Below are 16,105 nucleotides of genomic sequence, written 5' to 3'. Positions count from 1 at the left end.
GAAATGAGAAATTACTTTTTGAGTTATGTACGAGGAAGTGATGTACTGTTGAAGAAACATGCAGGTTTTATAGTGTTGTTACACAAGGATTTGTAATTAGTGATGCAATATTTGATGAAGAGGGGAAAATAAACTTGTAATTATTTATATATTTATTTTAGGTTTGTAAAGGACCTGGAATGAAGGTATCCTTGCGGCAGTCATACAGCATACCAGGAAACAGAGGTCTTCCTAAAGCTGCCACTTCAATGGTCTGTGATGCCAGGGCTGCAGTAATGAAACAAATAAAAGGTCATATTTATTATTAAAATATTTATAATATATATTAACAAAATTACATCTGATTATAATGAATACTGTTTAACTCTTTACCCGCCAGCATTTTTGAAAAAAGTTGCCAGCCACTGTCATTGCCATTTTTGATCATCTCCTCAATATTATTAACTCGTCTTTATCTTTAGGTCATGTTCCAAGAACATTTAAACTGGCAGTTATAAAACCTCTCATTAAGAAACCACAATTAGATCATAATAACCTAGCAAATTATAGACCCATTTCAAATCTACCTTTTATGTCTAAAATACTAGAAAAAGTTGTGTCCACTCAACTGGGCTCTTTCTTGCAAGAAAATGATATCTATGAAAAGTTTCAGTCTGGATTCAGGCCGCATCATAGCACTGAAACTGCGCTCGTTAAAATCACAAATGATTTACTCTTAGCTTCTGACCAAGGCTGTATCTCAATACTAGTTTTACTTGATCTTAGTGCTGCGTTCGATACTATAGATCATACAATACTCTTAGATCGACTACAAAATTATACTGGTGTTCAAGGACAAGCATTAAGCTGGTTTAGATCATACTTATCTGACCGCTACCATTTTGTCTATTTAAATGGAGAAAAATCTATCATAACTCCAGTAAACTATGGAGTGCCGCAGGGATCTGTGTTGGGCCCTCTGTTATTCTCAATATATATATGATGCCACTTGGAAATATTATAAGGAAACATGGAATTAGTTTCCATTGTTATGCTGATGACACTCAAATATATATTTCATCACGGCCGGATGAAAACGCTAAATTATCCAAATTGACAGAGTGTGTTAAAGATATAAAAGATTGGATGACGCGTAATTTTCTTTTATTAAATCCAGACAAGACAGAGGTAATACTTATCGGTTCAAAAAAACGCCCACAGAACCTCTCACAATACAACTTTGACATCGTAGGATGCCCTGTTACTTTATCCTCTACAGTAAAAGACCTGGGTGTTATACTCGATTGTAACCTGTCTTTTGAAAATCATATTTCGTATGTTACAAAAACAGCCTTTTTCCACCTTAGAAACATTGCTAAGCTACGTAATATCCTATCAGTTTCTGATGCAGAAAAGTTAGTTCATGCATTCATGACCTCGAGACTAGATTATTGTAATGCTTTATTAGCTGGTTGTCCTGCATCCTCAATAAACAAGCTACAGTTAGTCCAAAATGCCGCTGCTAGAGTTCTTACTAGATCAAGAAAATATGATCATATAACACCGATTTTATCATCACTACATTGGCTACCTATAAAGTTCCGTATTAATTATAAGGTATTGCTACTGACTTATAAAGCCCTAAACGGCTTAGCTCCAGTCTATTTAACGGATCTTCTATCGCCCTATAATCCATCGCGCTCTTTAAGATCAATAAATTCGAGGCTTTTGGTCATACCTAGGATATCCAGATCCACCAAAGGAGGGAGAGCATTTTCACATTTGGCTCCGAAACTCTGGAATAGTCTTCCTGATACTGTTCATTACTCGGACTCGCTCTCCCAGTTTAAAACTAGATTAAAGACGCATCTTTTCGGCCAGGCATTCATATAATATTGTTAATCTCACAGTTCAAACTACAATCCGGCCTCTAGTTCATAAACGCCAGAGGAGAACTGGCCCCCAACTGAGCCTGGGTTCTCCCAAGGTTTTTTTTTCTCCATTAGGTCACCTGATGGAGTTTTAGGACACCATTAGGTCACTTGATGGAGTTTTTTCGGTTCCTTGCCACTGTTGCCTTTGGCTTGCTCAGTTGGGGATATTTTGGGGATATTTAATTTTATTCTATCAATCAATAAATTCCACTAGAAACAAACCTTGTTGTATTATTTTATTTTAATTTAATACTGTGAAGCTGCTTGATACAATCTGTATTGTGAAAAGTGCTATACAAATATACTTGATTTGATTTGATCATTTCCACAAAATTTTCATGCCCCCCAGAATATTTTGTTGTATAAATATCTCAAACATGCAAAATTTCAAAATAAAGAACATAGCCTCTGCTTTAAAAAACAAAAAGGTTTTATTCTAGCTTCATGCATTCCTTTTCAAGTAAAAAAAAGCAACAATTTGAGCAAAAAGCTGAAAAAAATCACGTTTTTGTCAAAGACTACGGCTGGATCTAATTCAGAACGATGATCAAGACATAGATGGATGGAGTAGATTGGGTCAACTCCCTCAAAGCTTGCACAGTCCTATAGCTTGTCCTGGGTCAACTTTTCATTCGGTAACATTAGGCAGTTTTGATTAATGTGATATTTAATGTTGATGAATGAATGTTTCTGCTTCTTTTTCACCTGTGTTTTGATCAGGAGATACGTAATATGCCCCCTATCGTAAAACAGTGAAATTGAAAAGCCGGAAGTTTCCATCAATGGCGGGGAAAGAGTTAATACTGAAGAAATCCATTTTAAAATAAAGATGCAAGCAGCAATATGGGGTCAAACAAGCACTGAAGCCATAGCAAGCGCATGGCAAAGAAATACAGAATTAAACGTTCGACCTTCAGGTCAGTATAATTATATCATATAAAATGCTTAATTTGCATGTACTGTACACATTTAAAAGACACTTTTATCCAAAGCAACTTACAATAGAGTCTCTTACATCAATCACCAGAGCGAGCTGTGCTTGCACCTCCTATTCAGGCAGATGCAGCAGTTCCTGCTCTGGGCAGAAACCAAACTGCTCTCCCAGAGGGCTATTTACTTTCTGGCTGAAGATTTGGAAACTTTGGGTCTTGTCCCTGAAAGGTAACAGCTCATAGATTCTGATCTCTCAACTGAGGATGTTGAGTCACTTTTGACTTCCAGAGCTCCCACCACAAGGAAATTGTATGATCTAAAATTGCTGAGTTCCTTTTTAGGATATTTCTGTGGTCCTGGAAAGTTTTGTTTTTATTAGAGGCTCCATTTGAGCCCTTAGAGTCAGCCTCAGAGAGGCTTCTCACTTTTAAGGTGGCTCTACTATTTGCATTGGCATTGCTCAAAAGAGTAGGAGATCTGCAGGCCCTGTCAGTAGCTTCCTCCAGCTTAGACTTTCCCCCATGTATGATCAGAGCTATTTTGCACACCTCCTGTAACCGGCCACCCTGCTGTACTTCCCTTCGCCGCATGAATCGCTGTAGCAATAGAGAGACTGCATCTGCTATATCCAGTCCAGGCTCTTAGGATTTATGTCGGGCCAGAGGCTTACATTCTCCCAGTTTTTTTGCAAGTGTGGATATATGCAGGTTGGAGAAATGAGCATTAAGAAAGGTTGGGGCGGACTTCCGGTATGGCGCAGACGCGGTCGGCAGCATAAGTTTGAAGCTCCCAGACGGTCTTACTCCCCCGAAATAAATACTGGTTATCCAGATAGGAAAAGTTGGCATTTATAGTATGAGAGGGGGAAACAAGAGAATGACAAAAGGAAAATCGCAACAAAACCCGAAGATGGATGATAAATCCCCGATTGAAAGTGGAGATACTGACGACGGTGCTAGCAAGCAAGCTGACCACGAGGGTATGGACGCTATCCAAGCTAACATTATCGCCGAGATAAAAGCGGTCCGTTTGGACCTGAAAAAAGAATTTATCGAAACAATGGGGCCACTAAAGAAGGAACTGGTGGACTTCAGGGAAGATGTTAGCCAGAAACTAAGCACCATCGTTACGGATTTAAAAGAAATAACCGACAGAGTCGCGGAGACGGAGCAGAGAGTGGCTGACATGGAGGAGCAGGGTGCTGAAAACAGTGAGTTGCTCTCCCACACTTTAGAGCTCCAAGACAAATTACAAGCTCGGCTGACAGACTTGGAGTCGCGTTCACGCAGAAACAACATACGCATCCACGGGATCCCAGAGGGGGCAGAGGGAGACAATATACCGGAGTTCTTAGAGACATTCATTAAAACGGAGCTGTCCCTCCCCGATATCACCCTCTCTATACAACGCTGTCACCGATCCCTTGGAGCCAAACCACCGCAAGGTGCTAACCCGAGGTCCATGGTTGTCTATTTCCTGGAGTATAAAACCAAAGAGCTGGTGCTCCGCAGCGCTTGGAAAAAAAATAACATCCAATGCGACGGAAGAAGAGTTTTCTTTGAGCAAGACTACCCAACCGAAATAGTCATGAAAAGAAAGGCTTACTCCACCATCAGAAAGACACTTAAAGAAAAGGGGCTCCGTTTTCAGACTCTTCATCCAGCAAAACTCAGAGTTTTTCTTGACACTGGTGCAGTTATCTACAACAGCGCATCAGAGGCGATGGTTGATTTGAAGAAAAGGGGATTGATGTCGAGCGGGGGGGCCGGGACCCCGGCTGAAGACCGGGCTACACCCGCGACGAGACGGAAGCAACCTTCCTGGGAAACAGCAGGTGATACATCACGTCGTCACCGGGATGCACGCATGAAACACATCAAGGAGAAACTAAAGGGATTTCGACGCAACGAAGGCGCCATGAGTGACTGAATAACTTTTGAAAAGACCGCCCGGTAAGAGTGTAGCCTATCTTATGTCTCTATCGGTCCGTATTTCCAGGAGGTAATATGAGACCAGGCGAACTTTCCTATTCATGTAAGTTCGAGAAATTGAAACTGACCACATCTGGGAATGTATGGCTGTTTTTTCTTTCTTTTTGTTTGTTTTTTCTCTATGTGGACGGCTCTGATTTTATTTAGTCAGAGATTTTGGTCCACGGTTAGAGGGGCCCCTCCCAGATGTAGGGCTTCCCCTCTAGTTTTGGAAGTAGAACTCGTACTTCAGAGATGGAAGTCATTAATGTTAAGCGTGTGTGTTTATGTGTTAAGTTTGATTTTGTTTTACAGACAGAAGTTCATTTGTTCAGGCCTTCTAGGGATGTTTAAACGTCTTGGTAAACATTTTGATTTTCATATTGACTGAAATGCCTCATCAAAAATATAGAATAATCACACTTAATGTAAACGGATTACATAATCCTATTAAAAGAAGTAAAGTAATCGCCAAAATGAAAAGGGAAAAACAAGATATCATTTTTTGGCAAGAAACACATCTTTCATATATTGAACATGAAAAGTTGCGGAAAATGGGTTTCAAAAATTCATATTACTCCTCCTTCGAAAAAGGAAGTGCGAGGGGGGTGGCTGTACTGATTTCAAATAATGTAAATTTCCAGTTCTCCTCACAAATTTCTGACAAAGAGGGCCGATACTTATTGGTCAAAGGCTTTATCGACCACAAAGAAGTTACATTAATGAATGTCTATAGACCACCAGGACATGATAAACAGCTGATCAAGAAAGTTTTTAATATGATCTCTACGGAAACATCAGGTGTATTGATTTGTGGGGGGGACTGGAACATCCAGCTACAGCCATCCTTGGACTCCTCAAATACAACAAAAAATATAAGACCTGAAGCGCTTTATGTTAAAAAAATGCTTAAAGAAATTGGAATGATAGACATATGGAGGGAACTGCACCAATATGATAAACAATTTACTTTTTTTTCTCACCCTCACTCCGCATATTCGAGAATTGATTATTTTTTTATGCTAAATTTAGATAGACATAGGATTATAAACTGTGATATAGGGATAAGAGATGTTTCCGACCATGCAGGGGTGTACTTAACTTTACATTTAGACAACAAGCCCAAAGAGACTTTGTGGAGACTTAACACTAGCCTTCTGAATGATCCTCAGTGTCAAAAGTATATAAAGACAGAATTTAAAGAGTATATGATTATGGGATGCTGCAAAAGCTGTTATTAGAGGTAAACTTATGATGTGGTCTTCCCAGAAGAAAAAGGAAAAAGATAAACAAATTAAAGACCTGATTGAAAAATTAAAATCATTAGAAAATAAACATATGGAGCATAATGACACTAGGGTTCTTAATGATATAATGGAGACTAAACGTACCTTCAATAACCTATATGAAAACCAAGTAGAGAAGAGAGCTAAACTAATTAAACAAAATTTCTATGAAAATGGCCCTAAATCAAAAAAATTACTTGCATGGAGAATACGTAAACAACAGGCTGAGAGATTTATACATAAAATAAGGGACCATAGGACCAAAGAGATGTATCATAATTTGGAAGACATAAAGAATGCCTTTGAAACATACTACACAAAATTATATGCTCAACCTCGAACAACTGAGTCAGCTGTCATATCATCCTTTCTAACTTCTTTAGACTTACCATCTATAGGGACAGAGCAAAACAAAATAATAACTCAGGAGATAACAGACGATGAGATAAACAAGGCAATATCAAGATTAAAAACAAATAAAATGCCAGGTGCAGACGGGTACCCATCAGAATGGTATAAAAACCTTAGAGAAATCATAACACCAATGCTAAATGATTGTTTTAATTATGTTCTTGGAGGTGGTGAGACCCCATTGTGCTGGAGACAAGCAGTAATCTCAGTTATCCCTAAAATGGGTAAAAACAAAACAGACTGCGGCTCCTATAGACCTATATCGGTTTTAAACATAGATTATAGATTATATGCGTCAATACTTGCAAAACGACTGGAAAACATAATCCCGGATTTAATAGACACAGACCAGACAGGCTTTGTAAAAAACAGGCAAACCCAGGACAATGTGAGACGGGCTCTCCACCTCATTGATCATATGAGGAACAGTGATATGGAATCCGTAGTTATAAGTCTTGATGCCGAAAAGGCTTTTGACTCTGTCAGATGGGAATATTTATATTTGGTCCTTAACCGATTTGGTTTTAATAAACATGTAATTGATGGTTTGATACTCTTCTCCTACTGCTAGAATTAAAGTAAATGGGGACTTATCTAAAACAATATTTCTTGAAAGGGGATGTCGACAGGGTTGCCCCCTTAGTCCCACTCTATTCGCCCTCTTCATAGAGCCTCTGACACAGGCAATTAGAGAAGACGATGATATAACGGGAGTAGTAATAGGAGACACACAACATAAGATATGTGCATATGCGGATGACATACTCGTGACACTTACCAATCCTAATATAAGTTTGCCTAAATTACTATCTCTTCTTAAAGAATTTGGTTCATATTCTGGCTATAAACTAAACCTGCATAAAACTCAAACGCTTACTTTCAATTACGAACCACAGGAAAATATTCATAAAATCTGTCAATTTAAATGGAAAGGTAATACAATTAAATATTTAGGGGTACAAATACCTAAAGAGATCTCGGCCATTTATGACCACAATTACATTCCTATAACAGCTGATATTAAAGCGGACTTAAACCGTTGGTCACTATTACCAATGAATATGTACAACAGAATAGATGCTATAAAGATGAATATACTGCCCAGACTGCTTTTTCTTTTTCAATCATTGGCCGTTGAAGTGCCCCTCAAGCAATTCAGTGATTGGAATAGAACTATCTCATCTTTTATTTGGGGAAAACAAAAACCAAGGATTAAATTTCAAACATTACAACTCCCCAAGGACAAAGGTGGTATGGCTCTACCATGCTTGGAAAATTATTACAGAGCAGCGCAGTTACGTTCTCTGGTCTGTTGGTGTGACCCCGTGTGTGATGCAAAATGGAAGGACCTAGAGAAAAATCAAATAAGCATACCTCTTCAATCTATACTGGGTGAAAAAACTCTACTGAAAAAACTTCTGAAAAAATTAAATAACTGGATGGCAGTCCCTCTTAAAATCTGGCACAAACTACTTAAAGATAAGGAATTTGAAAGAAATGCACGAATATTACGTTGGGTTAAATATGATACAGAATTCGCACCAGCTGGACTGGATGGTAGATTCAAACACTGGACCAATTCAGGGATCACTTCATACTGTATAATATCTTCCACTGACGGTTTGCATACTTTCAAAAAAACTCATAGATACATACAATTTAGGGAAAGAAGACTTTTTCAGATACCTTCAACTGAGACACCACTTTGATAAGCATATTAAAACTACCGGAGAGAAGGGAAGGGACCTGATTAGAGTATTTGTTGCTGCATATAAGGGTAATACTAACAGAAAACTGATATCCAGGTTATATTCATGCCTACAGCTAGACAGGGGACTCTCAACAATGTATGTAAAAAAGAGGTGGGAGAAAGAAGCTAACATAGAGATAAGCGAAGATGACTGGTTGAATATATGTAGGACACAATCTACCACTTCCAGCTCAGGTCTGTGGAGGGAATTCACCTGGAAAAACACTTTAAGATTCTTTATAACTCCTAATATAAAAAAGGCACAGAGTAACAATTCTGAACATGGTCAGTGTCGGAGAATGTGTGGTAATATGTCTGCTGGTCACTTTCATATCTTTTGGGAATGCCCTATTATTTCTTTGTATTGGATAGAGGTGGTGAAGGCAATAAAGTCAATTCTGTCAGGTCCATTAAGTCAAGAACACACAGACAATAAAAATAATTTTTATTGAATAGATTGCAAACAAGTTGATGTTCCTGAATTGAAATTTGGCGGTATGGCTCTGTTCAGGGAGTCCTCTGACCTTTCATGAGCACCATGAAATAGCAGAGAGTCAGAGGACAGCAGCATTAGGGAACGCTCACATAGTTTAGGACTGTGAGAGCTAAAATATCCCCCAAACAAAACCACACCTGGCAATCTCTGAGATACAGAGGATGATTTATTTTAACAATTATATGCTTAGTAATCTACGAATATACGGATAATTTGCAATATGTTATAATCATAACGTTATTTTGAGTAGATGAGCTATCCCCAGAGCCGCCTTAACCTAATGTTAGGCCCCGGGGCTGAGAGGTTTTGTAGGCCCCCCATCCCCTCGATTTATAGAGTCTCATTTTAAAAAAGTGTAATAGCCTATCTAGGTAATCTACATCACAAAATGCATTAGTTTCTTTCGAGACCTACAACAGTGAGTTTTTTATATTGTTTTTAATTTTAATATTGTTATTAACATATCACTGAGCACATAAACACAAGAAACTTTATTTAACAACCACACACTGCAACTAAATTTCAACTTTATGCAAATGAGAAGCGATTTTCGCGAGCGACAACCAATAGGAAAGAAGCCTTTCAATGGAGCTCAGCTCCCGTCACCGTCTCGAGTGCAGTGCAGGCAAGACAGAAGAGTTCAAGGGCGATTTCACTGTTTTATATGATTTGACTGTAACTAACCACAAACATGAATATAATAAAATGATGCATGGAAAAGAAACTTCCGACAGTCTCACTGAGTTTAATTCATACATTTATAGTTCGAGTGTTGTAGTTTTATGATGCAAGTTTAGCACTGCTGCAGTTCATTTTACAGTTTCCCCTGCATTATGTTGACTATTAGGGACAAGAAAATTGATTATTTGTCAAATTCGGATGACGTTTTAGTAATTTATGACAGTATGAGTGAGTTTAATTTGTAGATTGATCGATCGTTAATCTAGTAAATTATTTAATCCACTGAACACTGCTGTGTGGTAATATAAAAACACTCCCAACAGCATACTGTTTCTTTTGAGCCTAATTCCTAGTCAAATTAAAATGATATAGTTGTATAATATCACTTGTAATGGTGTTTTGTATAGATGTGGCCAGACGAGCAGTCTAAACGCCTCATTCGCGCCGCGGGACCTCTAGACGCGCATAAACGCGTCTGTGCATTGACTTAAAGGGATACTCCACCGTTTTTTCATATTAAACTATGTTATTCCCTTAACTAAGACGAGTTGATACATACCTCTCTCGTCTCAGTGCGTGCACTCAATCGCTCTGGCGCGCGGCGAAACTTTGTTAGCACTCAGCTTAGCCCAGTTCATTCAATATCTTCACTAGAGGGAGCGGGGGCCGGTGAGAGGATTTTTCACGAGTGAAGATATTACTGCGCCAAGTCGAAGTGCTTCCAAGCACTTGCTATGGTATTCCGCCATACAATATAGTTATCCATTTTACACGCTTAGAAAAGCGCAACGTTTTGTTTTGTGTCACCGTTCTAGGTCGAGTTACACTACGCGAGTAACTGTATTTAAATGTGGAGGTGTTTGGTAGCTTCTCTGCTTGGCCCATATTGAATGAACTGGGCTAAGCTGAGTGCTAACAAAGTTTCGCCGCAAGACAGAGCGATTGAGTGTACGCACTGAGACGAGAGAGGTATGTGTATCAACTCGTCTTAGTTAAGGGAATAACATAGTTTAATATGAAAAAACGGTGGAGTATCCCTTTAACATTGAAATCACTCGCGCCAGACGCTCTATTCGCGTTTGGTGTGAACGCACCATTACAATAACATTAGAGCGACAGCACTACCAACGCCCACAAGCGACTAGCGACAAAATCTGACAAGTTAAAACAATGACCTTTTCAGCTCATCATGAACCTGAACATGGGAGGCCCCTGAACTTGGGAGGCCCCTGGGCTTCAGCCCAGGTAAGCCCGTGCATTAATGCGGCCTTGGCTATCCCCCCCCCCAAAACAGAAATTGAGTGTCTCGAACGGTGTCGTCTGAGCCGCCCTAATTTAGCGATTTAAATAATAGTAAAAATTATTAATTAATTACTTAAATGACTATCCAAGACCGCAATAGTTAAAACATGCTGTTTACCTAGAATTATCGGTCTTTGACGGTCTACAATGTAGCGCTATGAAGAGATGACTAAGCCACCTTCTGAGAAACGAGCTAGATGAAGGAAGTAAACAGCTGGTAGAGCATCCAGGGGAGTTATACTGAGCAGAGCACGAGCAAAATAATGATCAATGTGTTTAATAGCGAAACAATCAGAGACTTGAGCTCATGGCTTTTTGGGCGTCAAGAATAGCCCGAACGGAGATCACGTGACCCTCCGGTAGCAATGGCTGTGTAGTTCGACTGCTCCCTGACTCGGTATCCTTAATCTAACTGTTCTCAATAAAATTATCAATGCTTGGTTAGTCTTTGCTGGTCTGATAACGGTGCAACAAATGAAGATGGCAAAACGTCAATTAACGTTGGCTTCCCCAGAGAAAAAACGAGTCAAAGACCCTAATAGTGTTCCTGAGGGGGAACTTCGCGCCATTGTTGCTGACGAGTTAAAGATGCACCTTAGCTTCGTCAGGGAAATGTTTAAGGAAGAATTCGCCCCAATCGCGGAGAGACTTGGAATCCTGGAAGAGGACGTTCGACTGGTCAGAAATAACTTTGACAACATGCAGGCAGCTCTTCGCAACGCAAAGAAAGACACCGTGGAAGTGAAGCTAGCAGTGGATTCCCTTCAGGAAAAGTTGGCAAGAATCGAAGACAAAAGCCGTCAGTCCAATGTCCGTCTAGTGGGACTAAAAGAGGGCGTAGAAGGAGATGACCCTCTGCGATTTATACAGAATAATCTTCCTAAATGGATTCCCTCTCTTTTTGGCAAAGTACTGGAGATTGAAAGAGCTCACCGTATATATAGCGGTGAGCGCGCAAAATCTACCCCGCGTACGTTCATCTTTAAGATGCTGAGGTATCAAGATCGGAATGCGATCCTGAATGGAGCTCGTGCCGCTGGACAAATTCTTCATAATGGGTCTCCACTGCTTTTCTTCCCAGACTACAGCACTCACACTGCATCTAAGAGAAGAGCGATGGCATTGGCGAGGAAGAAGCTAACCCAGTCGGGAATTACGTCTTTTTTGCTCTATCCCGCGGTAGTTAAAGTTACTCACCGAGGGAAGATCTCACTGCTTGAGACACCGGCGGAGGTTGAAAAGTTCATCCTTAATATGAATCCCACTGCAAAATCTTCCCGGAAGGGAGCAGAGGCGGTCGTGTCACAAGAATCCGAAGAGAAGGAGCATGAATCTGCAGTTCCCATGGAGGACCTTACTGAGACGGATTGATTTTCTTTTGTTCATCCGGAAAATGACCGGGTCAGGTCAGGTGTCGACGGACGAGCCGGACTGCTAGTTGGCCGCGTATCCAAAGACTGTTGCGTTAAGGGCAGGTAGAAGAGTGTGTTTTAACTCTTTGCTTGCTGCCCGTTCTTTTACTGTTCTTGTTTGTGTTTTTCTGTTCCATGCCCAAGTCCGCCCACGTAAGTTTAATTTGTTTTGTTTACTTTTATATGCGTAGTGTTTATATGCATTCATGTATGTATATTGCATATTTTCTGATTGCCGCCCACTGTCTTTCCTGGGGAATACTTTTTGGTCCTCCCGCCTCGTTCTGTTTGGTCTGCATAGCTTTTACTCATTCATTAAATTATGGCTTTACATATATTGTCATGGAACGTTAATGGGTTAAATAGCCCCATCAAGCGGACCAAATGCTTAGATTATCTAAGATGTAAAAAGGTCTCTTTTGCCCTTATACAAGAGTCTCATTTGAAGTCAGCTGACGTGCATCGCTTTCAGAATAGATACTTTAAAATTATTTCCTCCTCTTCGGCCGTCAATAAATCTAAAGGGGTGCTGATATTGTCTAGGCGTTCTACTAACTTTTCTGTTATACGTTCTGGTGGGGATAAAGAAGGCCGAATTACCTATGTTGTTGGTTCTCTAAATAATACTAAATACGCTTTTGTGTCTGTTTATGCACCCAACGAGGGTGATCCGTTATTTTTTCAAGAATTACTACGTTTAGTTGTAAGTTTGGAGGACTGTCTCGTGGTGTTAGGGGGCGACTTTAATGCTGTGTTAGATCCTCAGCTAGATAGATCTCATGCCTCTAAAGCTGATTCAAGGATTTCTGGTTGTTTTAACTCATTCTTGCGACATGGTAACATATGTGATGTTTGGCGTTTACAAAATGATGGTTCCAGGGATTATACATTCTTTTCAGCTCGTCATAAGAGCTACTCAAGGATCGACTATTTACTTATATCTCCTTCTCTAATTCCCTATATTAATAAAGTGGATATTCTGCCACTTCTTTTATCTGATCATTCCCCAATAATTTCTACTTTAACTCCTGTATCATTGGGCTCCAGACACAATCGCTGGAGGTTTAATACTTCCTTGTTAAAGGACAGTACATTTGTGGCTGAATTACGTAACTCTTTGAAGGAGTTTTTGCAGATTAACAGGGACTCAGCTTCTAACCCCCAAGTATTGTGGGAAACCACTAAATGTTTTGTTAGGGGTAAATGTATAAGTTATTCATCTTTCAATAAAAAGCGTAGAGAGAGTCGTATAATTGAATTAGAAAAACAGATTGATCTACTAGAGAAGGAACTAAAAGGTACCTTTTGTGAGACCAAAGCCAAAGAAGTTAACGTCCTTAAATCAGAATTAAAATCAATATATTTGCACAGAGCTGAATTTTTCATACACCGTACTAGACAGTCTTATTATTTCAATGGAGAACGTCCATCTAAGCTTTTGGCTTTGAGGTTGAAGGACAATGAATCTAAGGCCAGCATATCTGCTATTAGGCATGAGGGTTCAGTGTATACTCAACCTAAGGATGTAAATAGAATATTTGAATCATATTACAAACAATTGTACACATCAGAATCCAACACTGACCCAACAAATTTTGATTTATTCCTTAAACATTTAGATCTTCCCAAATTAAATGATTCTCAGTGTGATATATTGGACAGCCCTTTGACAACTGAAGAATTGAAGTCTGCCTTGGACTCCATGAACAGTAATAAAGCCCCTGGGTTAGATGGGATTCCCCCGGAGTTATTGAAGGCATTATGGGACATAGTGGCCCCCTTGATACTTAACTCTTTTAATTTTGCTTTAGAAAAAGGGGCTCTGCACAGGGACCAAAATACAGCCTTAATAACTTTGCTTTTGAAGAAAGGGAAGGATTCACTTGAGTGTTCTAGCTATAGGCCAATTAGCCTTCTATCCACAGATTCAAAGCTGTTAGCAAAAGTCTTGGCCTTAAGATTGGATCGGTGTGTTGGAGACTTGATCAAGTATGATCAGTCGGGTTTTTTAAGGGGGAGATTTGCTGCGGACAATATACGTAGACTTCTTCATATTATTCAACTAGCAGACACATATACAGCTTCCTCTGCAGTCCTTTCTCTGGATGCAGAGAAAGCATTCGATAGAATTGAGTGGGAATTTTTGTGGTCTGTCCTGGGATGTTTTGGGTTTGGTTCTTTTTTTGTGCAAGCTGTCAAAACTATCTATTTTGATTGTTCAGCTAGAGTTCTTACTGGCCCTCATATTTCTCCTTCCTTTCGTCTTGGCAGGGGCACTCGCCAAGGATGTCCCCTGTCACCTTTGCTTTTTAATTTATCATTAGAGCCTTTGGCCCAAGCGATCAGACAATGCTCTGCAATAGTCCCTATAAGCTGTATGAATACGTCTCATAAGATTTCACTCTATGCTGACGACATTTTGTTGTATCTATCAAATATCACAGATTCGGTCAAAGAATGCTTAAAATTATTTGATACATTTGGTAAACTGTCCGGTTATAAAATTAACTGGAGCAAATCCATACTTTTACCCCTTAACTTAGCAGCTAAATCAGAGATTCAGGCCTTACCCACTATGGTTCCAGTCAGCGACCAGTTTAATTATCTTGGGATTAGAATTTTTTGTTCACTATCTCACATTTCTAAGTGGAACTACCAGTCTCTTCTGGATAAGATTTCAAGCAATCTTCTGTGTTGGTCTCCACTCTGCTTGGCTCTTCATGGTAGGATGGCCACTATTAAGATGAATACACTTCCGAGGCTGAGCTTTTTATTTTCAACTTTACCTCTGGCACCACCTACTGGTTATTTTAAAGAGCTTCGTACAGCAGTAACAAAATTTTTGTGGAATTATAAACGGCCTAGAATTCGACTCAAATCGATGCACAGGCTAAAACCTCATGGAGGCTTATCGCTACCGGATTTTTGGTCCTATTATTTAGCATACCAAATGAGACCACTTAGGACATGGATGGATGTTGACTCCCCTGTGCCATGGCGGGCCCTAGAGACTAATATTATTTACCCATTGCGTTTACAGGATTTACCTTTTACTGGAATACCCAAGAAAGCTCTGGAAAAGTTTGGTCCAATTATATGCCATTCTATCAAAACATGGAGAATGGCAGAAAAGATCATGGGAGCTTCAGATTCCTACTGTGACTCTACCCCCATTTGGCATAATAGTAATATCTGTACAGGTAATAAACCCTTTGTTTCCAAATGCTGGGTTAATTGTGGGGTTTATACCCTGAAAGACTTGTACAGTGGTTATGGACTTAAGTCCTTTCAGATTCTAAAGGATGAATTCTCTCTTCCAGGATTTTCCTTCTTTCTGTATCTAAGATTGAGATCTGCGCTAAAAGCATATGGAGTACCCTGGTCGAATAAAATATCTTCTCATCCTATGATAGACTGGATAGATTCCAGTATGGCTTCTAGGGGTATTGTTTGCATAATTTATAAATCGCTCGTGGTACGACAGTATTCAAACATTCCGACTGAGGACTTCTGGGAGAGACAACTTAACAATGTGATTGACTGGGAAACTGTCTGGGGGAATTGTTTTGCTACCTCAAAAAATCCGGCTCACCAAATGATGCACTTTAAGTTAATTTATAAGGCATATGCCACACCCTGTTTACTATATAAAATGAAAAGAAAATCTGATCCTTTTTGTCACTTGTGTAATAGTAAAAATTTAGGTACATATATGCATATGTTCTGGGACTGTTGTCAAATTGTGTCAGTCTGGTCCTCAGTCCAGGACTTACTAACAGACCTTCTGAAGATTCCGATCCAAAAGGACCCTCTGATTTTCCTTCTGCTGGACGATTCCTCGCTGTCACTGTCTGTCAATCAAAGGAGGATTCTGTCCGTTGTCCTTACTGCTGCTAAAAAGGTTATCCTAAAGCTGTGGTTGGAACCAACTACCCCAGCTTTGTCTATCTG

The 16,105-nt window shown here is 39.6% G+C and overlaps 1 protein-coding gene across 11 annotated transcripts in view; it reads right to left on the bottom strand.

Annotated features, from left to right (window-relative positions):
- LOC311081592 (cytolytic toxin-alpha-like) overlaps positions 1 to 16,105 on the bottom strand; it is an 83,504-nt gene that overhangs the window by 37,989 nt on the left and 29,410 nt on the right. For all 11 annotated transcript variants that reach the window (XR_014605938.1, XR_014605939.1, XR_014605940.1 and 8 more), the window contains exon 4: positions 175 to 267. Coding sequence is in view for 5 of the 11 variants with exons in the window: in XM_084112138.1 (XP_083968264.1) it covers positions 175 to 267 (93 nt within the window). In the remaining 6 variants the exon portion in view is untranslated. The remainder of the gene's footprint in view (positions 1 to 174; positions 268 to 16,105) is intronic.

Source organism: Abramis brama, assembly GCF_963993115.1.
Source record: "Abramis brama genome assembly, chromosome: 4".
In the NCBI taxonomy this organism is placed as follows: Eukaryota; Metazoa; Chordata; class Actinopteri; order Cypriniformes; family Leuciscidae; genus Abramis; species Abramis brama.
This window is presented reverse-complemented; position numbering and strand designations above follow the sequence as displayed.